Source organism: Theropithecus gelada, chromosome 13 (genome assembly GCF_003255815.1).
Source record: "Theropithecus gelada isolate Dixy chromosome 13, Tgel_1.0, whole genome shotgun sequence".
Lineage (NCBI taxonomy): Eukaryota > Metazoa > Chordata > Mammalia > Primates > Cercopithecidae > Theropithecus > Theropithecus gelada.
Window position 1 is genome coordinate 62,820,794 of NC_037681.1, and position 27,760 is coordinate 62,848,553.

At 43.3% G+C, this 27,760-nt stretch overlaps 1 protein-coding gene across 5 annotated transcripts in view; it reads right to left on the reverse strand.

Moving 5' to 3' along the window:
* The window catches only part of LOC112636926 (cytochrome c oxidase subunit 7A-related protein, mitochondrial), a 47,857-nt gene that overhangs the window by 13,550 nt on the left and 6,547 nt on the right, over positions 1 to 27,760 (reverse strand). The window contains exons 1-4 of one of the 5 annotated variants that reach the window (XM_025405695.1): positions 21,977 to 22,117; positions 14,366 to 15,117; positions 4,060 to 4,191; positions 2,031 to 2,190 (exon numbers count right to left, since the gene is read on the reverse strand). In XM_025405695.1, the coding sequence (XP_025261480.1) occupies positions 2,050 to 2,190; positions 4,060 to 4,191; positions 14,366 to 14,437 (345 nt within the window). In that variant the 5' untranslated portion in view covers positions 14,438 to 15,117; positions 21,977 to 22,117 and the 3' untranslated portion in view covers positions 2,031 to 2,049. Of the gene's footprint in view, positions 1 to 1,315; positions 2,191 to 4,059; positions 4,192 to 14,365; positions 15,118 to 21,976; positions 22,118 to 26,396; positions 26,410 to 27,760 lie in introns of those variants that run through there. The other 4 variants (XM_025405694.1, XM_025405696.1, XM_025405697.1 and 1 more) reach the window with 4 other exon arrangements.

Here is a 27,760-nt window from a genome sequence, read left to right on the forward strand (position 1 = left end):
TCCATCCATAGATGGTAGATAAACAAAATGCGGTATATCCATTCAACTGAATACTATTCAGCCATAAAAAAGAATAAAGTATCAATTCATGCCACAACATGGATAAGCCTTAAAAACATGACACTGAGAGAAGCCAGTCACATACATCACACATCATATGATTATATTTATATGAAATGTCCAGGAAAGACAAATCCATAGAGACTGAAAATAGATGAGTGCTTGCTTTGGGCTGGGAGGTGGGAGTTGGGGAGGGAAGGCAAGTGATTGCTAATTGGTACAGGGTTTCTTTTTAGGGTGACAGAAGTGTTCTAAAATTGATTCTCGTGGTGGCTATAAAACTCCAAATACAGTAAAAACCAATGAATTGTATACTTTAGGTGAACTGTACAGTATGTAAATTATATTCCAATAAAGCTGTTATTTTTTTTAAAACACAACTATAAAGAACTCATTATTAGAACAACTGGGGAAGTTTGAAAGTGAACTATGTATTAGATGATAGTATTGTGATAAATGTTAACTTCATTGAGTCTGACAACTGGATTCTGGTTATAAAGGAACACATGTCCTTACTCAGGAGATACTTGCTAAAGTATTTATGGCTGATTTATAATTCCATAACAATCTTAAGTGATTCAACAAAAACCAGATCTGTGTGTGTGTGCACATATGCATTGTGTGTGCCTGTGTGAGAGAACAAGAAAAAGCAAAGGTGCGAATATACTGGTAACTGGTGATCTAAGTGAAGGATATACAGGTATATATTGTACTATGCTTAGTCTTTCTGTAGTCTGAAAATTTTCAAAATAAAAACTTGGGGGAAATACCAGAGAATAAAATTTAGATTTGCAGATAGATACATATACACACACACACACACACACACACACACATATATATATATCACTGCATAGCTACTACTATTTTCAAATCACCATATTTTATCCTGAGCAACAGGTCACTGTTCTGTGCTATGGTAAGATACAAACCATTCCTTTATATATAATAAAACTCCACCTTTTTTCAAAATTAATATAGGGTAAGTGAAGTCTACCAATCATGACAGCAAAGGAAATTAGTGTCTAAATGAACTGTGAGTTACAGGCACATTTCACTAAGGGGCAGGCAGGTTTTTATAAAAAACCATACAGTAATCATCAATATGCCATTAAGACTCCTATTATGAGACTTTTAGGAATCATTTTGTAAAGATTATCTGGTGCCTAATTAACAAGAAAGAAATTAGACTCAGGTTTAAGATGCTGCTGGTGTTCTGAAATTACTCTGAAAGGTCATTCAAAGAACTTCAAACTTAAAATGTTTCATTCATGTATTTATTCCACAGTCAAAATAAATCATAATTTAAAGCCATAACATTTTTAAAAGATAAAGGAGAATTTGTGGCACAGCTGCATTAACAAAACAGACACCAGTCTAAAGTGCAACACTAAACAGGTGTTCTCTGTTCCCATGGTGGAATAAATACCCACAGTTACACATAAGATTTCACTGACAATAGGAGATGAGGCAAATAACCCTTTGAAATTAACTGTCCAACGAATAGAGGCAGGCTACATTAATTTAACATTTTACTGCAAAATGGAAAACATCCCCGAGGCGACTAACTCAAACCCCTCATTTCATGCACATGACCTTGGCTTCCGTGTTCTTTCCACAGCCACATCCAAATCCAGAAAGTCTTCTGCACCCCGTGCTCAAAAATGCCACCTCAAGTCCCTGAGGTCCTCAGCACAGACTGACGTTGACAAGCCTGTGTGCAGCCTTCATCTAGAACCTCCAGGGAAATCAGGAGCACAAACACAGAGCAAAGCACCATTTCTTTAAACAATGGCTTTAACTGTCAAATGAGCTCTGACAAGCCATATGCATTTCATAAACAAACCAAAACATCATCTTCATATCTTCCTATTTTTCTTGCAAAAATATTAAGCCATCCAAGTAAAAAAAAAAAAATTTAATTTAACAATGAAAAAGGAAATTCAAAGGGTTTATGCCAAAAAACAAACCAGTCCTCTGCAGCCTAACTCATTTGTTTTTAGGCTGCGAAGCCATGTAGAGGGCAATCAGGCAGTAGATGGTCCCTCCCAGAGTCAGCGCCATGGTGGTCCGGTAAAGCATTTGGTCAGGCAGGCCTCGTTTCAGGTAGATGGGCACACCATCAGCTTTCTTGAAAGCAAGAATTAACAAGGGCATGGTTGAGAAGAAAAATATTTTACAATTTTATTCTTTAAATTAAAAAAAAAAAAAATTTGTCTACTCTGTAAGTAATTCATCAAAACGTGACAGTGGGAAAAGCCCTAATCCATGGAACGCTAGTAGATGTTCCTATAAATGTAGCTAAAGCTTGTAAATCCAAAGTCATTCTCCAAAATGCTGCCTCAGGGAACATGCATGCAAAGGATTCCAAATGTCTAAGACATTTATCATATATTGCTTAACTGGAGCATTGGTGCATTTTTTAAAAGGCAAAGGTAACCAGTAGCTAAAAGAAGTGCAGGCAGGAGAGGCTGGGCGCAGTGGTTCACACCTGTAATCCCAGCACTTTGGGAGGCCGAGGCAGGCAGATGGCTTGAGCCCAGGAGTTCAAGACCAGCCTGGGCAACACGGCAAAACCCTGTCTCTACAGAATAACTAAAATTAGTCAGGTGTGGTGGTGTGTGCCTGTAGTCTCAGCTATTAGGAAGCTGAGGTGGGAGGATCACTTGAGCCCAAGAGGTCAAGGATGCAGTGGGCCGTGAGTGGGCCGTGAGTGTGCCACTACACTCCAGCCTGGGTGACAGAGTAAGGCTCTGTGTTAAAACAGATAAAAAGAGGTGCTGGCACGAGAAACGTTCTCCATTTAGTTTGGCTTCTGATTATAAGTGGATGGGATTGGAGTACTTCATGTCAATAAAAAGGTTCAAGTCCATTTGGGATTCAACTGCCCTCTTTCCGTCACACTGTTAAACCCATTTAATAATCAAATTCCATGAGATATTTAAATCATAATCATCATCACCATCATCATCATCATCTTAGAGACTGGGTCTCACTCTGTTACCCGGGCTGGAATGCAGTGGCTCAATCATAGCTCACTGCAGCCCCAAAATCCTGGGCTAAAGTGATCCTCCCGCCTCGGCCTCTGGAGTAGCTGGGGTTACAGATGCGTGCCAACACACTCAGCTAATTTTTTTTGTAGAGGCAGGGTCTCGCTATGCTGCCCAGGCTGATCAAGCAATCCTCCTACCCTGGCCTCCCAAGGTGTTGGGGCTGTAGAAGTGAGCCACCGCACCTGGCCTGTTTAACTCATATTTTGCAGTGTCCAAAATCCCTCCCCACTGCACCCTGAGATTCTAAATGCTCTCTCAAACCTTACTTATCAGATAAAAAGAGATTAAACTAATCAAAACAGAAGTGCTCTATCCTCAAGATGGGTCTAGACCTGGACTACTTCTGAGGAGGAGAAGCTACCTTACAGCAACAGCAGTAGCAAGCACTGCCATGGCACCGAAGATTTGGTCAGGTCACTAACTTCTCAATCATTTGCAGGTAGTTTCACTCTAATAATATTTTCAATTCCAACGCTGGCTTCTCTGTTGATACGCAAACCCATAAACACCTCCTCTACTTTCAGCAATAGCTCAGTGAATTTTAATATCAAGCAAGCAAAGAACAATTAGAAAAAAACTCACTGCCAAGTCACTACATGTGTCACAAAGTCAAATATATATATTGGGTTATTCAGTTATACAGGCTATTCAGTTATAGAGGCTATTCCTTCTTCCATGCAATAAATGATCAAGAGCTATTCATGCCATTTCAAAACCCTCATACCCTTAAATACTAATGAGGAAATTAACCACCCTCCCCTCTTTTATCAGTATCTACCTATATAAAGTTCTATTCGTTTATGGCTCAAACTAAAATCAAGAGAATACTACTTAAAGAAAAAAGAAGGAGGTTGGATAGTACACTGGATTAAGATTTAGTTTCATAAGGGATTTTTTAAGCCTATGTATTTCACAGGCTTCTCTGCTGTAGAGTATCTTCCCTCACCTGGAAAAACTTCTGTAGCTCTGGAACTCTGTTTTTCCCAGCATAGTCATACACTGTGGAATCAGAGGTCAGTTTAGTTGGTGTGGCAAATATGATAGGTGGTGCTTCTGTGGAAACCACAGGCTTTAATCCCTGTAGAGAAAAAAAGGAAAATGGCAAGTTGAAAGTATGTCTGAGGAGACTGTCTGGAATAGTGGAGGCAGCCATTCAACCATGAGACAGAAAGAAAATCTCTCCAGCTTTCCCAGAGCAAACCCTGTCAAGAACCCCTTGCCATTATGATTGCAGGGAGAGGGTGAGGGTCAGGGGGACGACAACGAAGGCCCAGTCTGAGCTTCCAGAAATACCTGGTGTGTCTTATCTTCTTAGCAAACCAGTAAAACATCTATAATCTGTTATGAACTTGTCATTAGCTTTTATGAGGAATCTGTCTGCCTCTTTTTTCTTCCAAATGAGCTAATCTAGTAACATGGAATGTCTAACCCCAGAGCGAACTTCAGAAACTTTTCCCAACACAATAAAGAAATATTCAACGTGGAACAGCCTTACTGGTTTAAAACAAAACTAAACAAACAAACAATACTTGCCTTCAAGGACCAGAACACAAAATCAAAACAAAAAATTTTTTGAAATGAACTTTTCAGCATAAATAAACCCATAACTGAAAACACATATAGTAAAAATTTAAACAAGGTGAAGGGGGAGGAAGTACTGATACATGCTACAACATGGATAAGCCTCTAAAACATTATGCTGGGTCAAAGAAACCAGTCCCAAAGACCACATACTGTATGATGCCATTCATAGGAAAGTCTAGAAGAGGGAACCGTAGAGACAGAAGGTAGGTTAATGGTAGCTTCAGGTGGGGGCTTGGGAGCTAGGGAGGTAACAGTTAAAAGGTATATTGGTATCCTTTTGAGGTGATAAAAAACGCTCTAAAATTAACTGTGGTGGTAGTTGCATATATCTGTGAATACACTAAAAACCCCTAAATTGTACCCTTTAAATGGGCATATTGTATGCTATGCAAATTGTATCTCAATAAAGCTGCTTTAAAAAAAAGGGAGGGAGCTCTGGTTTTTTTAATCTTAAAGGAGTAAACCTACAGTGACAAATACATACAGTAATCCAAAATAACCTGTAAATTAAAATAAGGAGCTAAGAGTTATAAGCCAATAAAAATCATCCTTTTATTTAAATTCTAACTAAGAAAAATAAAAATTTAAAGTCAGAAAGCAGAATTCAAACCCAGCCTTTTCCTTTCACAAAGAAGGAAACCTCTTGCCCAAATACAGTCATCAGTCCACTGATTCTTGTCTCAAAGAAATCTAAATTTACTTATAATTGACAGGGCCTATTATAAAGATTAGATATTGAAAACCTCAATGCTACTCCCACCAGGCAAGCATTAGATGAACAGGTCAATAAAAAAAGCATTAAAGTAAACTTGGCTTCTATTTCTTCTGACACAGTACAATAAATGGGAATGAACCATGGCCTGTTTTCTGTAATGTATTCATTCATTCAACATTTATTACTGATCACTAACTCTGCACTAGAATAATGTATTCATTCATTCAACATTTATTACTGATCACTAACTCTACACTACAATAAATAAGATCGCCACAATCTCAGCCACCATGGATATTAACGTTATAAACCCACAGCAGCTAATATCTATTTAACCCTTGTGAAGTGTCAGTATTATGTTAAACATTTCATATGCATTATCTCACTTAATTCTGACAGCAACCCTATGAAGATATTACTATTCCCATTTTTCAGAGGAAAACAGTGGAGAGAGAATAACTTGCCTTAGATCAAATAGTGAAAAGCGAGTCAAGTTTTCAAACTCACGCCTTTTTCAAGTCCAGAGCCCTGGCTTTTAAGTATTCCACAACTCACACCCCACCCTCCCCCATCAACTATTCTTAAAAACAACAGCCCATTTAAAGAGAAAGTTTGGTCAGTAAGATGTCGGCCTACATTCAGAAATATAACACACTCCAAACAGAGCGTCAGAGGAGTCAGAGAGGCAAACAGAGGCTCTGCGATCAAGATCAAAAGGCTAACAAGGATCGTGGTTTGAGCTGGATACAGAATGTCAGATACTCCTTTATATCATTCTGGGAGCTCACCATATTTTCTCCTTGAAATAACCATTTCTTCTTGAACGCAAAAATGTAAAAACCCTTTCTACCAAGGATCTACAAAAATGGTTTGAAAGTAAATTCATGTTTCAACAGGACTAATGTGAGAGTATTTTTGAAGGGATTATATTTGTTTGTCCAACCATGCAGTGATTCAAAACTACAGCAAGGTTTTTGAACAGTATCATCTGAAAACAGGAATATCAACCATCGTAATTTTTAAATTAATTCCGTATTTCCCTTTATAATATTGTAAAAATTTATAGAATTGAAGTTACCTATAATCTCATTATCTTATCCCATTAATTGTTATAAATTGTAAATTTGCCTCCAGTGTTTATTCAGGTTTAATAACTTAATAGTCAGTGTAAAGTCCTACATTCTTTTTTTTTTTTTTTGAGACGGAGTCTCGCTCTGTTGCCCTGGCTGGAGTGCAGTGGTGCAATCTCGGCTCACAACAACCTCCACCTCTCACGTTCAAGCCATTCTCCTGTCTCAGCCTCCTGAGTAGCTGGGACTACAGGTATGTGCCACCACGCCCAGCTAATTTTTGTATTTTTCATAGAGATGGGGTTTTGCCATGTTGGCCAGGCTGGTCTCGAACTCCTGACCTCAGGTGATCCACCAACCTTGGCCTCCCAAAGTGCTGGGATTACAGGCGTGAGCCACCACACCCGGCCCATTCTGCCTTTCTTCCTTTTTGAGCCAGGCTCTTGCTTTGTCACTCAGGCTAGAGTACGGTGGCATGATCCTGACTCACTGCAGCCTCCAATTCCCAGGCTCAAGTGATCTTCCTGCCTCAGCCCCCTGAGTATCTGGGACTACAGGAAAATGTCACCACACTTGGCTAAATTTTTAGTTTTTTGTAGACAGGGTCTGGCTATGTTGCCCAGGCCGGTCTTGAACTCCTGAGCTCCAGCGATCCTCCCACCTGAGCCTTCAAAGTGCTGGGATTACAGGTGTGAGCCATCAAGCCCAGCCTCATTCTGTTTTTGTTTATAATAATAAGTTTTTCAACTTTCCACAGTCTTTGTAACTATCAAATTAATTTTATTTATTTATTTACTTATTTATTTATTTATTTATTTATTTATTTTTGAGTCAGGGTCTCACTCTGTTGAATTTAATCTTCAGAACAACCCTATAAATAAGTTATGATTAGCCCATGTTACAGCTGATTAAAACAATGCTCAGAGATCCCATAAGGAAGATGGGATTCAAATTCACGTTTTTATTACACTGTACTATCGGTAACTTAGCTGTTCTGGTACCACAGGAAAAGGTAGTGAACATTCCTAATGTTTCAAGGCAGCTGGATCACTAGCACTAGGCTTCTCAAGATTGGAAATGACCAGGAAGCTTTATCTACAGGAGAGGATTCGGCGTAAATCTCTTCACCTCTGCCTACTCCAAGACTGCAAGAACTGTCAGTCTCAAACATGTCCCTCCTCATCACAACGACGACAGTGCCAAACTTCCAGGCACTCAGGCCAAAACCTTGGACATATTCTTTTTATTTTTTTGAGACAAAGTCTCACTCTATCATCCAAGCTAGAGTGCAGTAGCGCATCTTGGCTCAGTGCAACCTCCACCTCCCGGGTTCAAGCGATTCTCCTGCCTCAGCCTCCCATGTAGCTGGGACTACAGGTGTGTACCACCACACCCGGCTAATTTTTATAATTTTAGTAGAGACAGGGTTTCACCATACTGGTCAGGCTGGTCTTGAACTCCTCACCTCAGGTGATCTGCCCACCTTGGCCTCGCAAAGTGCTGGGATTACAGGCGTGAGCCTCCGCGCCTGGCCAAAACCTTGGAAATATTATTGACACCTCTCCCTCATACACTGTAAATGTATGAGGCTCTACCTTCAAAATATATTCAGAATCTGACCACTTCTCACCTACCTCCACCAATTCACACTCGAGTCTAAGCCCCTGGATTTCCACAACAGCCTCCCAATTGGTCTCTCGGCTTCCACTCGTTTGCTGCCATGAAGTCTACTCTTATTACAGCAACCAATGATTTCATTAAAACACAGGATGTCACTAGTCAGCTCAAACCCTCCAAAAGGCCTCCTATCTCACTGAGTGACCCCTAAAGTTCTCACAATGACTTTCTGAGCTCTACAAAGTGCATCCCTTTCTTAGCCCCTCTCATTTTTTATTTTTTGAGACAGGGTCTTGCTCTGTCATTCAGGCTGGAGTGTAGTGGTACAATCACAGCTCACTGTAGCCTCAGCCTCCCGGGCTTAAGGAACCCACCCACTTCAACCTCCTGAGTAGCTGAGATGTCAGGCGTGCACCACCACATCCAGCTAATTTTTTAAAAAATTGTAGGCCAGGCGCGGTGGCTCATACCTGTAATCCCAGCACTTTGGGAAGCCAAGGCAGGGGGATCACCTGAGGTTGGGAGTTCAAGACCAGCCTGACCAACATGAAGAAACACTATCTCTACTAAAATTACTAAATTAGCTGGGCTTGGTGGCACATGCCTGTCATCCCAGCTACTCAGGAGGCTGAGCCAGGAGAATTGCTTGAATCCAGGGGGCAGAGGTTGCGGTGAGCCGAGATTGCACCACTGCATTCCAGCCTGGGCAACAAAAGCAAAACTGTATTAAAAAAAAAAAAAAAAAATTTTTTGTAGACACAGAGTTCCTCTATGTTGGCTAGTCTCAAACTCCTTAGCTCAAGCAGATCCTCCAGCCTCAGCCACCCGAAGAGCTGGGATTACAGGCACGAGCCACTGCGCCCCAGCCTAGCCCCACTTTTATCATTCCCCTCCTCCTCCCTAGCCCACTGATCTAGCTCCTGAAACCTCCCAAGCACAGCCATGTTCTCTCTGCCTAGAATGCTCTTCCCCAGGCATCCACGTGGCTTATACCCTCACGTTCTTCAGGTCTTTACCCATCCCCATAAGCCATCTTCTCAGTGAGATCTTTCTGACCAGCCTTTCAAAAACCGCATGTCCTCCCCCTTGCCCTACTAACAACTTACCCTCTTTATTTTTCTCCACAGCACTTATCACCACCTAACATACTACATTTTACTTTGCTTACTGTGTCTCCCCCACTACAACGGAAGCTCCATGAGCACAGGATTTAGGCACATCTTGCTCACTGCTCCTATATTCCAAGACTTAGAAAAGCAACTGGCAGAGAAAGCGCATTCACTAAATACATGCAGAATGTTTAAATAAACTAAAGAAGGCTATAGCTTCACCACAATGTAGGTTTCAGTATCTCAAAAACAAAGTCTGATAAATTGGTATTTGATGGCAGGGCATCCACAATTCCCACAGCAATAAGAAAATAACTGAAAGCTATTCTTACAATAAGTGGACAGGCCGGGTGTGATGGCTCATGCCTGTGGTCCCACCGCTTTGAGAGGCTGAGGTGGGAGAATCACTTCACTCAGGAGTTTGAGATCAGCCTGGGCAACATATTGAGACTTTGTTTCTACAAAATATCAAAAAATTAGCCAGGTACAGTGGTGCACACCTGTGGTCCCAGCTACTTAGGAAGCTGAGGTGGGAAGATGACTTGAGCCCAGGTGGTCGAGGCTGTAGTGAGCCATGATCATGCCACTATACTCCAGCCTGGGCGACAGAGACCCTGTATCAAAATAAAATTAAAAATAAGTGGACCATAGATCAAGAAAAATCACATACTTTACTTTTTAATACTGAATCTCTTAGCTGCTTAAATAAGCCCACCTCCAAAATTAAGAACCATTCAACCTTAACCACGTTTAGTAATTGAGTTTTTCCTGGTTTATTTCAATTGCTCCAAATTTTTAAAGAGAAAAGTAAACATGCCGGGCCCAGTGGCTCACGCCTGTAATCCCAGCACTTTGGGAGGCCGAGGCAGGCAGATCACAAGGTCAGGAGATCAAGACCATCCTGGCTAACACGGTGAAACCTCGTCTCTAATAAAAATACAAAAAATTAGCCAGGTGTGGTGGCGAGCACCTGTAGTCCCAGCTACTGAGGAGGTTGAGGCAGGAGAATGGTGTGAACCCAGGGGGCAGAGCTTGCAGTGAGCTGAGATTGCACCACTGCACTCCAGCCTGGACCACAAAGCCAGAGTCCGTCTCAAAAAAAAAAAAAAGAAAAGTAAAAATGATTTTCCCTCTAAAAGTTGGTTGTAACATTTTCCTTTTCTTCTACCTCTTAGGTTTGGGGACGAGGGTGGAGAGAAAAGAGGATTACTCCCCATAATTTTAATTTTTAAATGATAGAAATGTACGAACCTTTTCACTGTAATTTAGGACTGGAAACCAGTTTCAATCTGCAATGACTCAATTCATTTGGCTTTTTGTTTTGTTTTGTTTATAGACAGGATCTCACACTGTCACCCAGGTTGGAGTGCAATGCACTGATCACAGCTCACTGCAGCCTCAAACTCCTGGGCTCAAGTGATCCTCCCACCTCAGCCTCCTGATTAGCTAGGACTACAAGTATGTGTCACCATGCCCAGCTAATTTTTCTTATTTTTTTTGTAGAGATGGGGTCTCGCTGTGTTGCCGAGGCTGGTCTCAAACTCCTGGCCTCAAGCTATTCTCCTGCCCTCACCTCCCAAAACACTGGGATTACCAGGGTGAGCCACCACACCTGACCTCTATTTATTTCTAATTGTAAGCTAGACATCACCACCTACCTCCGTGTCCTTCTGACACTGCACACTCATCATGTCCAAAATTCACTCATAAGCCCATTCAGGAACTCCCTGTCACTGTGAAAAGCACCAATTCACCAATCATCCTGAAGCCCTCCCTCCTCATCCCCAACATCTGTCTCATCTGAAAGGACAAACTCTTACCACAACTCTGCATCAAGTTGCTCTGTAACTTCCTACTCGTGCCTCACAAAATTAAGTCCTACCATCCTAGGCCCTTCATGATTTACCTCCATCCTCCACAGTCAAACTTACCTACTCAACACTTCTCCTCCAGACCCCCTCCCTTCCGTTACTCTCACAGTTCCCTTTATCTAGAATACCATTCTGCCATCTTAACTGGGAGAGGAATTCCTAGATCACATAGTAAAATTATATTTCCTTTTTAACAAACTGCCAAACTGTTTTCCAAAGTGGCTGCGTCATTTTACCATTCCCACCATCCCACCACAAATGTAATAGGTTTCGTTTCTCTACATCCTCACCAATAGTTGTTATCGTCTGTCTTTTTGATTCTAGGCATTCTGGTGGATATTAAATGGTATCTCACTGTGGTTGTGATTTGCTCTTCTCTAATAACTAAAGATGTTAAACATGTTCATGTGCTTATTGGTCTCAATTTATTGTTGACACAGTTCAGAGAAAGATAAGGAAGACGCTTTTCAACCAACGGAAAACGCTATCCCACCAACCACTCGCTGTCAAGCTGACTTACAAATCTCTATCTGTGCAATTGTTACTGAACCACCTTTTCCATGTTATGTTATTTAATGCATGGTAAATTATTCACTTTACTTACTACTAAAAGTTACAAACATCTTCATTATATATTTCCAGGAAAGGAAAAAGCTGAAATACTCCTAATTACCAAACTCAGAGCACCTAGTTGGGAGGGCACCTGTCACAATCACTCAGAAATTTACAATTCATATAAAGCCTACACAATATCACTTCTTTTCAACATAGTTTGAGGCATCTTTAAGTAATTAAAGAAGTTCAAATTCTCAAGAGAAACACGATTCACGAGGAGAGGTACTAGAAATCTGAAAGCCCTATCTATATCAAACTCATCTCAAGGTCATCTCTGCTGAGTGCCCATTTTATTACAATACGCCAGTTTTTAGTCGAAAAATTTACTTTTTTCTTACTAAGCAACAAAACCTAGATTAGGCTAAAGATATATTAAAAGAACATAAACCAGGTGTGGTGGTACACATCTGTAACCCCAGTCACTCAGGGGGCTGAGGTGAGAGGACTGCCTGAGCCCAAAAGTTCAAGATCAGACTGTGCAACACAGCAAGAGCCTGCCTCAAAAAATATTTTTAAAAAATAAAAGAACATCTACTACCACTAACAGAATAAACTGTGATATATTTATAAAATGAAACCCTACAGAAGAATAAGAGGATAAAAGGATTAACTACTGATACGTACAACACGGACTAACCTCAAAAATATTTAAATAGGCTAGCAGCCAGACATGGTGGCTCACATCTGTAATCCCAGCATTTTCAGAGGCGAAAGGAGGACTATTACTTGAGCCCAGGAATGAAAGTCTACAGTGAACTATGACTGTGCCATTACACTCCAGCCTGGGTGAGAGCTGCTTCCATTTACATGAAGTCCAAAAAAAGGGAAAACTATCTATTTATGATGATAAAAGTCAGAATAGGAAGGTGGCAGGGATTGACAGAGGGTACAAGGGAACTTCCTGGGATGATGTAACATTCTGTATATTGAGGGAGGTGTGGTTATACAGCGCGTGGGTTTGTCCAAACTCATCCAACTGTAACATTTAAGATCCATACACTGAAGAATACGCTTTATAGGAGCAGATGATAGAAATGGTCATTTCCCCACATAATCTGTAAAAGAAGTGTAACACTGCTGACTGTTCCTTCCTTACAAGTCATTACCAATTTGATTTCGGTGACACCACACTGGTTTCCCTTCTCACCCGGTCTATTCTTTAAACACATTTTCCTTCTCCACCCTCCCTTCATGCTTCTGTACTCTTAACTATGATCCAACCTTTCTTCCCTACAAACTTCCTGGGTAATTTACCCACCAGATTCTACCACCTATGGGCTGAAGACATCTAACTTTATTAAACTCCATATTCAAAAATCTAGCTGCTACCAAGCATGACATATCACAAGCTCAACATTTATAAACCCTAAACTCTTCCTTTCCGTTCCCACCGCAACTCCCCCATTAACTCCCGCAAAACAACAACAACAACAAAAACTTGCCCTTCCTATCCTAGATTAGAATCATTCTGCTTTTTAGTTTTTGTTTTTAAAGACAGGGTCTCACTATGTTGCCCCAGGTGATCTCAAACTCCTGGGCTCAAGCGACCCTGCCGTCTCAGCCTCCCAAACTGCTGTGATTTACAGGCGTGAGCTATAGTACCAGGTCTGACATCTTTCTTAAACATCTGCCTCTTGGGGCAAGTTGCAGTGTCCCACAGAAAAAGGAGAATGAAGCAACAGTAAAGGAGTATCCTTTACACCCCACCTGGGTCCCTTACTACTGCAATCTAACTGCGTATCTCACCGACCCTTCCCACACTTCTCTAGGAGGATGAGGAGGGAATATACTGTCTCAGACAGCTTCTGATGAACGGTTCACACTTATTCAGAACCAACCACCTGCCCAAACTGTTGGTCACTTGACACACCTCATTTAAAGTGTACTAACGCCGCCCTGGATGAAGCTGAGTTCACAATAAATTAAGTAACTTGGCCAAGGTCACACAATTAAAGCGGAAAACGCCATGATTTGAAAAGGCACGTCTGGGGCTCTAAAATCCCTCGTTTACCCACAACACATGGAGACTCAAACTCCAATTGGCAGAACCTGCGTGAAATGGAATACTTTTCAGACTACCCAAACAATGAGCATCTGTCAAACATTTTACAACCGGGAAAGTGCAACCTCGCTGCATGCAACTTCCCTCCCTGAACGTGTTAAGTAACCTGTTAAATCTCCTAACCCAGATCACAGCCCCCCAACCCCCTGCCCCACGGTTTCCCTAAAAGCCTTTATCCCCGCTCTCTAATCTCGTGCTCAAGTTAGGCTGCCTATGGGGCTGTGGCAGGAGGTGACAAAGAAACGACAGGGAGGCCGAAAGCCAGATGTCTTCAAAGAGAGGGAGAAGGCCGAACCTCTGACTCGGGTCACACTGGGGACTCCCCCAAACCATCCCTTTTAGACAAGTGACCCCAGGGGTCACCTTGACCCTGCAGTGTGCCAGACCAAACTTCCACGCCAGGCCAGCCCCACCAGGTGAGCAGGTACACAAAGAGAAACCTCAGTGACCACCGTACGCTGGTGTGGAGAGGCCCCGGAAGGTGCAAAGAGAACAGAAACGAACTCGACAGCGGGCAGAAGCCTCTCCTGGCTCCGACGCCGCGACAGCTTGTCGCCGAGGCTCGGGCTGCCACTTCTGATGTCCGAGCTGGCTAGGCGCCACTCGTACCTGCGGGCTATAGGCCTCCGAAGCCCACGCTCCCGCCAACTTCTGCGTGAAGCCACTAAATTTGTAGTACATGACGCCCAGAGTCCGGCTTCCTGCATGCGCTGCCAACGCGACCGCCCCAGAGAAGGACCCCGCCTCCCAGGCTGTGGTCCCAAGAGTCAGCGCAAGGACCCGGTGCCGGGACTAGGGCTGCCCAAAGATCGCCTAACTTAAAACCTGCTCTCTTAAGCCGCATTGGGGAACCAAAAGCCAGGGTTCTCAGGATCACGAAAGACAAAACTAGCTCTAAGAGAGCACGAAAAGCCGCTGTGGCGGAGTCTGTAGGAAATATGAAGTTCCCTCTTTACCCCATTTAGATTTGGGCAGTGCCACGACAACTCAAGAAATGCGCAAGCGCCTCACGCACTAAGCCCGGCGGACTAAGCCCGGCAGTGTCGGAGTCAGGTGGGGGGCAGGCTCTAAGAGGGGCCGGCTCTAGGCGGGGCCTGGGAGGGAGAGGGCGGTGATTGGTGGGCGTGGTCTGGGTAGGGGCGGGACTATATCGAGGCCGGGTGGGAACTCCACCAGCGGAGAGAGTCTGTGCTGCGGAGCCACCCCCTGGTCGTCGGGGTGAAGGCGTCTCTTCCTTTACCAAACTTTACTTGATCGTAGTCTCATTTATTTCCTTCCGACCTAGAGCACCTCTTGAAGTATTCTGCTGTTACTCAGTCTGCCCAGTAGTATAGACCTGTCGCCAAGCTTCCCCTGGCAACCTGGGAGTTGAAGCAAATAAGAAAATTTGGAAGCACCTGCTGAAGGCTGTTTAGTTCCGAGGGCTGTTGGGAGATTTGCCCCAATAATATAAAAGTAGCCTCCTGGGCTTTGTGCAGAGGAATTACACATACAGAGTGACCTAAAGCTCAGGTACCAGGATGTAAATGTCACACAGTTTATCAGAACTGGTTTTTACTCTCACCTGGGTTTTAAGGTCATTGGTTATTCATCCTTTTCCTGGCCTCCGCTCTTTGCGATAAATGAGGTAGGGGGAGGGTGATCAGAAACACTTGTAAAATCTGGACCTTGAGCCTGAAAGATCTGGAACTACCGCTTTTAGTTCTAGTAGCATTCGCTTCAGTTCAATTTAAATATGTCTGTTAAGCCTGTGCTGTGTGCAAGGTACCGTGTAAAAGGAGTATACTAGTTTCTTACTCTCCAGGGATGGACCAGGGCTTTTCTTAGCTTCATCATCTAACCATAGGTTTACACAGGCATATTCTAAATGCATTTATGAAATCATGTTGCAAATTAATGGATGATACTAACAGACCTATATAGAGTATTTTCCTAAACTCATTTAATCTTCACAACAATCCTATAAGGTAAGTGCTATTCTCATCTCCATTTACAATACAGGAAAATGACTCCTGAAGAAGCTAAGTAACTTGCTCAGGTCAGGGGTAAGTGGCAAAGCTAGGCATTTGGCTCAAGACTTCCTACGTTAAGCACTATGCTACAAATAAATAGATATGAAGCCATTCTGAAAAAAGGAGGATCAAAGCTGAGCACTCCAGGTGAGGGTGTACACCAGCATCCTGGTTGCAGGCCTAAGTTCAAGAGCCCCAAGTATGCAGCACTGCCAATACGTTGTAAAGGTTTCAGCGGAATCATGTAAGCCAGCCCAAGGTTGCCACTTTTACAAAGCAGCATTGTGATATAATGGAAAGAACATGCGATTTGGGTTTATGTCCTTATTTCTCCAAGGATAAGTGGTTTGGGACTAGTGATTTCCTATTTATTTATTTATTTATTTATTTATTTATTTATTTATTTTTATTTTGAAAGAGGGTCTCACTCTGTCATCCAGGCTGGAGTGCAGGGTTGTGATCTCGGCTCATTGCAGCTTTGACTTCCCAGGCTCAGGTGATTCTCCTACCTCAGTCTCCAGGGTAGCTGGAACCACAGATGTGTGCCACCATGCCTGGCTAATTTTTTGTATTTTAGTAGAGCTGGGGTTTCACCATGTTTCCCAGGCTGGTCTCAAACTCTCTGGGCTCAAGTGATCTGCCGAACTCAGACTCCCAAAGTGCTGGGATTACAGGCGTAAGCCACCGTGCCAGGCCCATCCCGTGTTTTGATACTGAATAGATTCAGGAAGATTTTTCTACAGACAAAAAGTTTGACTACCTCAAAAGAAAATGATCCATTGATATTAGCCTTCTTGAGTCCCAGGTGCTAGCAAATACTGAGTGAAAGAAAAGTCTTTTGTAGAGTTTAGATTGAAAAGAGAAATTAAATGATTTCAGACAGCTACTGTCTCCATCCCACTGACTTCTGGACATATTGTGGAAGAAGAAACTAAAGAATATTCTCGAACTTTTAGCAGCACTAAGGTGTACCAGCTTCTTTTATAAGGTGCCTGTCAACACTGGTTATTTTCTTAAAGTTCCTGCCATCTGATTTTAGATCCTGCAAGACATAAATTAAGAATCCTGAAAATGTTACAACAGCCGGGCTGTTCAGTGGGAGATAAAATGTCAGTAGCGGAGTGTGGGTTGGGATGTCACATGGAATGGCTGATCATGGGAAGATTTTGTCTCGTTTCCCAAATAAAACACAGCACACTCTGACAGTACTGAGGCACCCTATTCTCATTCAGATTTGCATATCCCACCCAACATCAAAGACAATCTTTTTTTATCACAATCCCTTCAGGTTGTTCCCCACATTCTATTCTGAAGGGAAGTGACCACGACTCAGAGTGCAGAGAAGCTTGCCAGCCACCAAGTGAACTGAGTGAGTGCAAATGCCAGTCCAGCTCCTGGTGAATCTGAATACTGCTGCTTCTCCATTTGTGAAGGGTGTGTGCTAACGGCCTCTGGCAGGCCGCTCTGTGAAAGCGCTTGGGGAATGAATGGAAATCCAACATAAAATATAAATTGGGTAATACTGAGGAGAGATAGGAACCAACTGTGAAATAGTTGTTAATTTTTTAAATTCTCTCATTTTTTCCAAACCCGACTTTTTAAAAATTGACACTTAGTGGGTCTGGCAGAATTAAAACATATCGGCCTGTAGGAGTTGAGGTCATGGCGGGCTCCTGTTTTGGAAGGATTCTGCCCATTCTAGGGTAGTTTCCCTGAGAGAAAATGGAACATACATAGGGCAATGTTATCGTGAAGTGTTACCTTTTCCATTGTTGTTTATGTTTACTGTGTTTTTACATTTTTCCCAACATTTAAAACTGCTAGTGATAACCCTAAGAAAAGCATCCCCAGTAAAATACTGGAAAGCAAAATGGAGTGCTAAACTCACTTTATGATATTCAGAATGATGACACCTGCCATGCAATTATTCGGTAATTTTCATGTGGCAGAAATCTCAGCTGTCATCTCTTACTGTTTTTTGTCAAATAAAGCCGTATCTGGTGTGGAAATTTCATCTTCCAAACCTGAAACCTAGATTATATTGATATTGAAAACCAAATCTTTCTTAAAGCATGGTGTTTTCATAGCTAAAGAGCTGAGGGTCTGAATGGCTCATTTCTCACCCAAAGGAGGGAAAATGGCAGCTGGGATTGCAGTTGCCGGGACAGCTTTATTGCAGTACGGGATGAACATATTGACATCAACTCTCTACTCTGACCTTCTCGTTGTTGAATGTCAATACAGTGTGTGAAACTGCCTCACTTTTGCCTGCCTGCTTTTCCTTATGTGCAAGTCAAAAGCACATCCACGGAGAATATGGATTTAACTCAATTTTGACACATCACATTTCATCTCACTGGTTAAGAAAGGCTGAGGTATGACTCATAATTTATTTTAAATCATTTTAAATACACTTAATTATGCATAGAAAAAAGTTGAGATCCAGAGCCAGATTCATGCTATTTTACATTGACATCATCTGTAAAATTACAGTACACACAGTGTTGTCTTATGCATAGAATGAAAGGATTAGCAGTGGCCTCCAGTTTGGGGGATGGGTGGTGGTTTCTCATCATTGAGGATTCCCACTCTCTACCTCACATACATCTGCAGTGTTGAAATATTTCACAGTGAGCATACATGAGTTCTGTAAGCCCACATACACACACAGAAATAACACAAAGTCGGCTGGGAATGGTGGCTCACACCTGTAATCCCAGCACTTTGGGAGGCCAAGGCGGGTGGATCACCTGACATCAGGAGTTTGAGACCAACCTTACAAACATGGCGAAACCCCATCTCTACTACAAATACAAAAATTAGCCAGACATGGTGGCATGCGTCTGTAATTCCAACTACAGGGGAGGCTGAGTCAGAAGAATTGCTTGAACCCAAGAGTTAGAGGTTGCAGTGAGCCCCGATCATGCCACTGCACTTCAGCCTGGGTGACAAGAACAAAACTTCGTCACCCAAAAAAAAGAAACTACACAAAGTCCACCAAAAACATACAAATTAGAATTTTAAACATGCTTTCATGTATTTACACCCCCAAATTACCAGGTAATTTAGAATGTTCTTTAATCACCCCCTGAGTAGACATGAGGGGCCTCTTAAGTGACAGTGCCCAAGTGTTAGGCCACAGGAAGGGTGACTCAAGGGCCATTCTGCCCATTACAGTTAACACTATAGTGGTTCTTCTTCCTAGGGCTGTTGGAGAAAAAAAATGAATGAATGAACAAATGAATAAGAACAAACACATCACCTCCACACATTGCTGTGAGAAATGAGCAACCACTCTGGGTAGTTACTTACATCAGTGCCCAGACAGCCGTGGAAATTAGTGATCAAGTGGGAAAGAAGATTAAGAACCACACCTGGGTCTTAAGGAGGCTAATGTCAATGGATCATTTTCTTTTGAGGGAGTAGAATTTTTTGTCCGTAGAAAAGCTACTGAATCTATTCAGTATCAAAGCAAGGGGTGGGCTGGGTGTGGTGGCTCACACCTGTAATTCCAGCACTTTCGGAGGCCAAGACCAGTGGATCACTTGAATCCAGCAGTTCGAGACCAGCCTGGGCAACATGGTGAAACCCCGTCTCTAAGAAAAAAATACAAAAATTAGTCGGGCGTGATCACACACCTGCAGTCCCAGCTACTTGGGAGGCTAATGTGGGAGGATCACCTGAGCCCAGGAGGTTGAGGCTGCAGTGAGCCCAGATCGTGCCATTGCACTGCAGCCTGGGTGACAGAATAAGACCCTATCTCCAAACAACAAAAACATAGGGTGCTCTGCTAGCCATTGAAGGTCAGGATGTCCAGATTCCAACCCTGCACTAGATTTATGACCTTTGGCTAGTTCCTTAACCTCTCTTAGCCACAAGATAAAATTTTCAGTTTACAGGGTGATTGCAAGGATTAAATAAGATGGTGTGTACTGAAAAAGCTTAAAGAAAATATGTAAATACCTGGAAGTCTATATAGGAAATACATTTTGTAAAAATAGTAAAACTGGATCTCTAGTCACTGATATAGGCCAAAATTTAATTTAGCATGATGTAAAACATTAGAGTTTTGAGTCTAGTTTATGTTTGTATAAAGTTAGCTAGTTATAATCAAAATTGTAATCTACAAATCTTTCCATTTCCCCAGCCCCCTTCCCTTTCTCTCTCTCTTGCTCTTTCCTCTTCAGTCTCCTTTCCCCAGAAGTAGTAACTATTAGTTAAGGCTGTGAGACAGTCAGACTAGAGCTGTCAGGTGGATCCTGGTATGAAAACAGCCACCAAAGATAAGGAATCTGTGTAAAACTTGAAGACCAAAGAGAGGAGTTGGGTATCCCACTAAAATACCAGCCAATCTTTTAGCATTGCATTAAATTTAAAAATCAGATCACTTCCAAATGCCAAATACATAATTTCACTTGCTTCCCCTTTCTCCTCAGATTCTCAGATCGTGGAGATTTGGCATTTCTTTAGTTTCTGCTCCATAGAAACTGAAAGTCATAGCCCTAAGATCGCCTTCTGAAGAGGGTGACGAGAACACAGGCTGTACCTGACTAACCTGGGTCTGGATCCCAGATCTTCCTACTGATAAGCTCAGTTACCTTGAATAAGTTACTTCCCCCTTCTGAGTCTCAGAGGTGAAATGATGTTCTAAATCAGAGGATTAGCCACATATTACCACGTAGCAAAGGTACCAGCGTGTGTCCACTAGTGCCTGGGCACAGCCTGCCAAGTGATTCCAAAATGGCTAACTTGGGGAGGAGGGCTGGGGAAGTCAGCCTGGGTCTTCTTCCGAGAAATGGACAGGTCTGTAGTCTAGGAAACAAAACCTATAAAGAAAAAAAAAAAACTAGGAGGAAGTTATCAATCAGTGAAAAGTATCTAATGGAAGGCAAATCTCCTCCTTAAAAGAAAGGGAAGTGGAGAGGGTATGACATTCCCAAAAGCACAACTGAGAAACTTGGAAAGCCCAAGTCAAGGGGCACTGGCCCTGGGCCTGGAACTTCCAGCCACATGCCTGCCCTTAGCATGGCTGTGCCCTCCAGTGATCACCGATTGGCACTCTGAGCCAGGGGAGAAATTTGCTGAAAAGCAATTCCAATCAACCCAAAGGTTTCCAGCAAAAGACTTATGCTGAAGCTCAGCTTTCTGACAGCAGGGAGAGCCCAATGCAGACAGGATTGCTGGCGTTTCATTGTATGATCCTCACATCTCTTCCACCCCCAAACTGCAAGGCTACCCTGTCCTCTTCCCTGGCACCACTCCTATACCCTAACAGCCCACAGATGCATATTGGAGAACAACCACATCTATTTTAATTTAAACCATGGCAAAGGTAAAAATCAAATCAAGGTGTTTGTGTTTTCTCCCCCTGGGAAGAAGCGAACACTCTGTAACACACATAGCCTTGTTTCGGCACAGATGTCAGGAACGCAGAGCCTGTAAATCTGCCCAGGCAGTTCTGTTCTTGAATCATTAAGAACAACCGAGTGGGTGGAACAAGAACATGAAATTGCTGTGTGCACTCATGTTTTGTTTATGGAGCAATCATTTCTAGATGTGTTTTCTTTTTTTATGAAGAATCTTTTCTATGTTTGCCTTTTAACACCCCACCTTCCTTCCTGTCCCCAGCTCTCCCACACCCACTAAAAAGAAACGTTGAGAGCATTACAAAAATCTCTGTAAATTTAAAGAATGGGTTACATTAAGTGTCTCTCTAAAGCAATTCCATTTAGTCAAAATAAATGATTTAGTAATATGAATAACACAGGTAACAGTTGAATATGAACAGTGTGTATTGTTTAAAAAGCTCACAACTGTTCCCTCATCATAAAAATCACTTTCCTTTTTCCACCATTGTGCAATGAGGACCTTGTTAACCCAGTGAATTGAAAGTTCTTGTGATGCCAATTATCAGCAGTATTTAATTAGTGGCTTATGTATCTGCCACAAGATTCTTCACTGAGCCTCAGTTTCTTTATCTATAAAATGGGAATAATACCTACTTTGTGAGAATTGAGTTTATTCATATGAATGCCTAGGACGTAATAGCACTCATTAAACTGCAGCAGTTACTGTTATTACTAGTAGTTGTAGCAACTGGGCAGACTGGATGGAGTAGGATTTGGCCAAATCTTTCAGTCCTCTTCTCCAGTAGACCCCAACCTTGGCACATAGCAAGCACCCAGTAAATGGTAGCTCTTAGACTTACCAAGGCAATAACAACTCCAGTTAGTGCCCCAGGCTTCCCACATCCCCAGCAGTTTCCATCCATCTCCTGACCTCGCTGGCTGCTTTCCCCACTGCTCCCAGAAGGGAAGTATGTGTGTAGCTCTGCTGCTGTGTTTACCATCCGGGTGGGTCTCACTTTATTGTGTTTTCTCCCACTGTGTTTGGCTTCCCTGCATTGTCCTGCTTGGCACACGTCCCAGCCTTGTTCTCTGTGGCATAGCACTGTGATGTCCTCCTTTTTGGGCATCAGCTTGCTGCTACAGGCCTAACATGGTGGCATCAGGTGGCTTTAAAAGAGGGAGAGATTGCATTAAATTTTCTCTCAGGAAAATGAGCTTGGGGGTTTTTGTGTTTGTTTTTTTTTTAATGTTCCATGGAACAGATTTAATAACTTAGCTCCCTAATAATTTCTCCTCTGCTTGCTCTAATTGCAAAGGATTCTTCCACAAACAATGGAGTATTACTGCTTTTCAGTAGGCTAATGAGACTGCCTGTACATGGTGCTTTTCAGGCTTTACCCCCAACACAAACAGGCACCAAGGAAACTTCCCCAGCAAGGACAGAGCTGGTCCTGCAGAAGACCTAGGAGACCCAGTGGATGCCATAGGCCTTCAAATCATGCCTTCCCCGGGAGGGTCTTGCAGGTCTCCACAAGAGGCACTTTGCCTTTTGTTCTGAAAGCCTGCCCAGCCAACACTTAGTGTGGAGGACAAGGTCTTAACCATAGCAATCCAAACCAGGTTACCAGGCCTACTTTCTTCAGGCTCTGGGACTGCCAGGGGCTGTCCATCTCCAGCTAAGTACACTCTAGGAGCTGATCAAATTAGAGAGCTGGGGGAGGGGTGGTATAGACTCTTCTAAGAGAAATGCTGTCAGTCAACTAGCACTTCATTTCCGGTGGGTTGTAAAAGTGTCATGTATCCTGCAAGCTTCAGGGTGAGTAGCCCGGTAGGATTCTAAGTTAAATGATGCAAGAAGAATAACTCTTGGTGAGGATTTTGCACCTCAGAATTAAAAACAAAGCAAAAAAGACCAAACCTATGTTTATATTGATTGCAAATATTGTAGGAAGGAATTTCTTTCCAATCTATTTCCGTTAAATTCCCTTGCTGACATCACATGTCACATGAGTTGACAGCCACTGGAGGCCTGCAGCTGTTCAGCACCCATCATGGGCACAAATGGAACCTTGCTACCACGCCCTTACGGGGCCGGGCCTCTGCAGGCTGCTCAGTTTTGACACTGTCCTCCCCATAAGGGGATGGTCCCCAGGGAAAATGGGTAGAGTCAGGTGAAAGGGTGCTAGGGTGGATGAAACTGGGGCAGTTAGGAGGGGACGGCAGCAGTGGCCCTGGAACAGTGAGGCAGTTGGCGGAAGGAGGCCAGAGGCTGATCTGCTGCCATCAGACACTTATACCATCTCCTGGCCTTGCAGACCTCTGATTTACAAAATCATCGGGAGGCCGGACGCGGTGGTTCATGCCTGTAATCCCAGTACTTTGGGAGGATGAGGCGGGTGGATCACGAGATCAGGAGATAGAGACCATCCTGGCTAACATAGTGAAACCCCATCTCTACTAAAAATACAAAAAATTAGCTGCATGTGGTGGCGGGCACCTGTAGTCCCAGCTACTCAGGAGGCTGAGGCGGGAGAATCACTTGAACCCAGGAGGCAGAGGTTGCAGTGAGCCGAGATCACGCCACTGCCCTCCAGCCTGGCAACAGAGTGAGACTCCATCTCAAAATAAAAAAAAAGAAAAAGTAAAAGAAAACCATGGGGAACTTTTCATTTCTAAGAAAGGCCATGAAATAAAGAAACAACATCATTTAACCCTGTAGAAGATTCACTGGTGTTAAATTCCTTACAGGATGCAAAAATGCTGTTCAATAAGTTTTACCACAAATGCAGAGTTAAATTCAACAATAAAGTAGATGAGCAGTGCTGTCCAATAGTATGTTCTCTGATGATGGTCATGTTCTGTGTCTGTGCTGGCCGGTATGGTGGCCACCATCCACATGTGGCTACTGAGATTTTGGAATGTGGCTAGTGCAACTGAAGAACTTAATTTTTAATTTAAACATAGCCACATACAGCTAGTGGCTATATTGGCTAACACATGTGTAAGGAGATTAAGGTTTGAAAGAGAAAGCCAACGTAAGAGCAACCTTCCTATTTGTCCAAGTCTTAAAAGAAGGAGATCCAGGCTGGGTGCAGTGGCTCACACCTGTAATCCCAGCACTTTGGGAGGCTGAGGCAGGAGGATTGCTTAAGCCCAGGAGTTTAAGACCAGCCTGGGCAACATAGCGAGACCTCGTCTCTGCAAAAACCTTAAAAAAGTAGTCAAGTGTGGTGGCACGTGCCTGTAGTCTCAGCTACTTGGGAGGCTGAAGTGAGAGGATTACTTGAGCCTGGGAGGCAGAAGTTGCAGTGAGCCAAGATCACACCGCTGCACTCCAGCCTGGGGAACACAGCAAGACCCTGTCTCAAAAAAAAAAAAAAAACAAAAGCCAAAAAAAAAAACAATAAGAACAGAAGAAGGAAGTCCACCTTATTTGCTAATAAGTTCAGACTACAGGAGTAAAATAATAATTTCAATTTGTTTTGAAAAGTGCCTTATTTCCTGTCTAAATGTTGAACCATAATAGCTTTTCTTTTTTATAATTTCAGTGGGAAAAATGCCATTATATGCTTCTGGAGATTGGAAGTGCCATCCTCAGCATGTGCTCACCATTAATAGCTTCATCTTTTAGCCACATAGGGTTTTTGCCTCTGTAGGCTTCTAACATCATCTTACAGCTTTGTTTTTTCTTTTTTCTTTTTTTTTTTTTTTTTTTTGAGACGAAGTCTCGCTCTGTTGCCCAGACTGGAGTGCAGTGGTACAATCCCAGCTCACTGCAAGCTCCACCTCCCAGATTCACGACATTCTCCTGCCTTAGCCTCCCAAGTAGCTGGGACTACAGGTGGCCGCCACCACACCCGGCTAATTTTTTGTATTTTTAGTAGACGGGGTTTCACCATGTTAGCCAGGATGGTCTCGATCTCCTGACCTCATGATCCGCTCACTTTGGCCTCCCAAAGTGCTGGGATTACAGGCGTGAGCCACCACGCCCGGCATATTACAGTTTTTATAGCCAGAGGCATAGGCAAGTTCTTCTATCGCTAATGACAGGTCAGGTTTCTCACCCTAATTTAGGCAACCACTCTATCCAGCAGCTCACTGCATTTCAACATTTCTGATGTGTGACGTGGCGACCTATTCCTCTGAGAAATGTTTCATGTGCTGCTGCTTGTTCAGCAACCAGTTCATATCCGCAGATCTGAGTGCCACCCCTGGGCCTGGGTGAATCCCCTGAAGATAAAGTGGCCTCTGTCCTCAGACAGCGGGCACGAGGGAAGGAGCAGTACACAAGTCTTTCTGACTGCCCACCCACAGCCCAATCCCCCAGCAAGCCCCATGGAGCAGGCCCTGAAGCCCTGGCTTCACCCCTTGAAAGGGGCAAAGGTCAAGCCAAGATGTCACAGGTAAGGGGAAGTAAAGGGTTCTTAAGCAGGACATAGGTGGGCAGCAGCAGACCAAGCTCTGGGAAGCAGGGCAGGAAGAGGGAGATGAGACTTTTCAGGTTAAGAACAAACAAGGGAAAGATTCAGTAAGCAGGCAGCTGGGAGCCACGTGTCTGGGCCAAACAATAAGCTTTTAAAAATCCATAAAGGGCAAGCACTGCATTACAGCACTCTCTGATGTCAGAGTTCTGCCCTGGCCTTGTGAAAAGCACCAAGGACTCACCCTGCAGCAGCCAGGCCCTAAATAGTGGGGTGGGGGCTGGTATGTCCCAGGCAGCTGAAGGGTGCAGAGAGCAGATGTACCAGACCAGGCTCTGCAGGCCTGGACAGGCAGCTCAGCCAGGCCTGCTTCATTGATATAGGCTCCTAATGAGCAGGATAAACACCATTTGGGGCCATTTGCTGTGAAATGGGCTGGGGTGTATGAGAAATTGGCCTTGTATGGGCATAAAACACACACATCAGCAGAAAATAATGTGCTGGAAAAGTTTAAATTGAAGACGTGCCATTCTGAGTGTGCAGAGGCGTTAATGCTTATGTAATTAATCATTTCATATGTGAAGATTGGGATTTCTTTCCCTTTTAATTAATTAGCCAGTAGACTCATTATAGTACATTTTTCATGTCAAAAAGGCAGTGGGTTCTAAGAAAAGGGAGGGGGGCTGCAGGGGAGAAGTGACGGTGTGTTATAGCGTGCTGTGGAAAGTGCAGGGAACCACCGTCCCTGCTCAAAAAAATCCCTGTGGAGGGTGCAGAAATCCAGAACTCAGCAAAAAATGTTTTTGACTTATCCAAGTCCCATGAATGCAAGACTGCTGGTGCCCACATTTCCCAGAACCTGCATTTAGCTCCTTACCAAGAGTTGCTGCCTACTCAGCTACTGTGTCTGTCTTTTACTAGAAAGAGGATGCAGCAAGAGGGCTAAAGGTTACACTCTGAAGCCAACCAGCCAGATTCCATCCCTGACTGCACCTTATCAGCTCAAGACTTTGAACAAGGAACTTAACTTTTTGGGCCTCAGTTGCCTTCTGTGTATAATGCAGATGATAGTACCTACCTCAGGGTTATTGTGAAAAGAAAAGAAAATAATATATATTAATAAATTGCTTACCTGGCACATATTGAAGACTCAAAAATGATACACTTTATTACAAGAAGAGTTGTACTTCTTTGTGGAATAGAACACCACCCTTGACTTCTTTTCTTCTGGGGTTTTTTGTTTGTTTGTTTTTTTGTTTTTTTGTTTTTTTGAGGCAGTCTTGCTCTGTTGCCCAGGCTGGAGTGCCATGGCATGATCTCCGCTCAGCACAACCTCCACCTCCCAGGTTCAAATGATTCTCGTGCCTCAGCCTCCTGAGTAGCTAGAATTATGGGTGTGTGCCACCACACCCAGCTAATTTTTGTATTTTTTGGATTACAGGTGTGAGCCGCCATGCTTGGCTTATCCACCCTTGACTTCTTCACAAAGCTGTGTGTGCGTGTGTGTGTGTTTGTACGAAAATACATATAACCATTTTAGCGATTTTTAAGTATACAGGTCAGTGGCCTTAAGAATATTATTGTACAACCATCACCACTATCCATTTCCAGAACTTTTTTTCTTCCCCAACTGAAACTCTGTACTCATAAACACCAATTCTTTACTTCCCCCTCCTCCCAGCCCCTGGCAACCACCATTTTACTTTCTGTATCTATGAATTTACTACTTAGGATTTTTTGTTGTTGTTGTTGTTGAGACAGAGTCTCACTCTGTTGCCCAGGCTGGAGTGCAGTGGTGCAGTCTCGGCTCACTGCAACCTCCACCTCCTCGGTTCAAGCAATTCCCCTGCCTGCCTCAGCCTCCCAAGCAGCAGGGACTACAGGCATCTGTCACCAGGCTGGGCTAATTTTTGTATTTTCTGTAGAGACAGGGATTCACCATGTTGCCCAGGCTGGTCTTGAACTCCTGGGGTCAGGTGATCCTCCCACCTTGGCCTCCCAAAGTGTTGGGATTACAGGCACGAGCCACCGCACCTGGCCTGCTTACCTTTTAATTATTTGTCTCCCCCTCTGGAGGGTTAGCTCATGAAAGGAGGGACTGTGTCTCTCTTGCCTGGTACAGAGCAGAAGCTCAGTAAATATTTGTTAAGCAAATGGATGAACAGCAACTCTGCATTTCCACTTGAAGGGCTTAGTTCTTCCTCCACATGTCTTCTCCCAGAC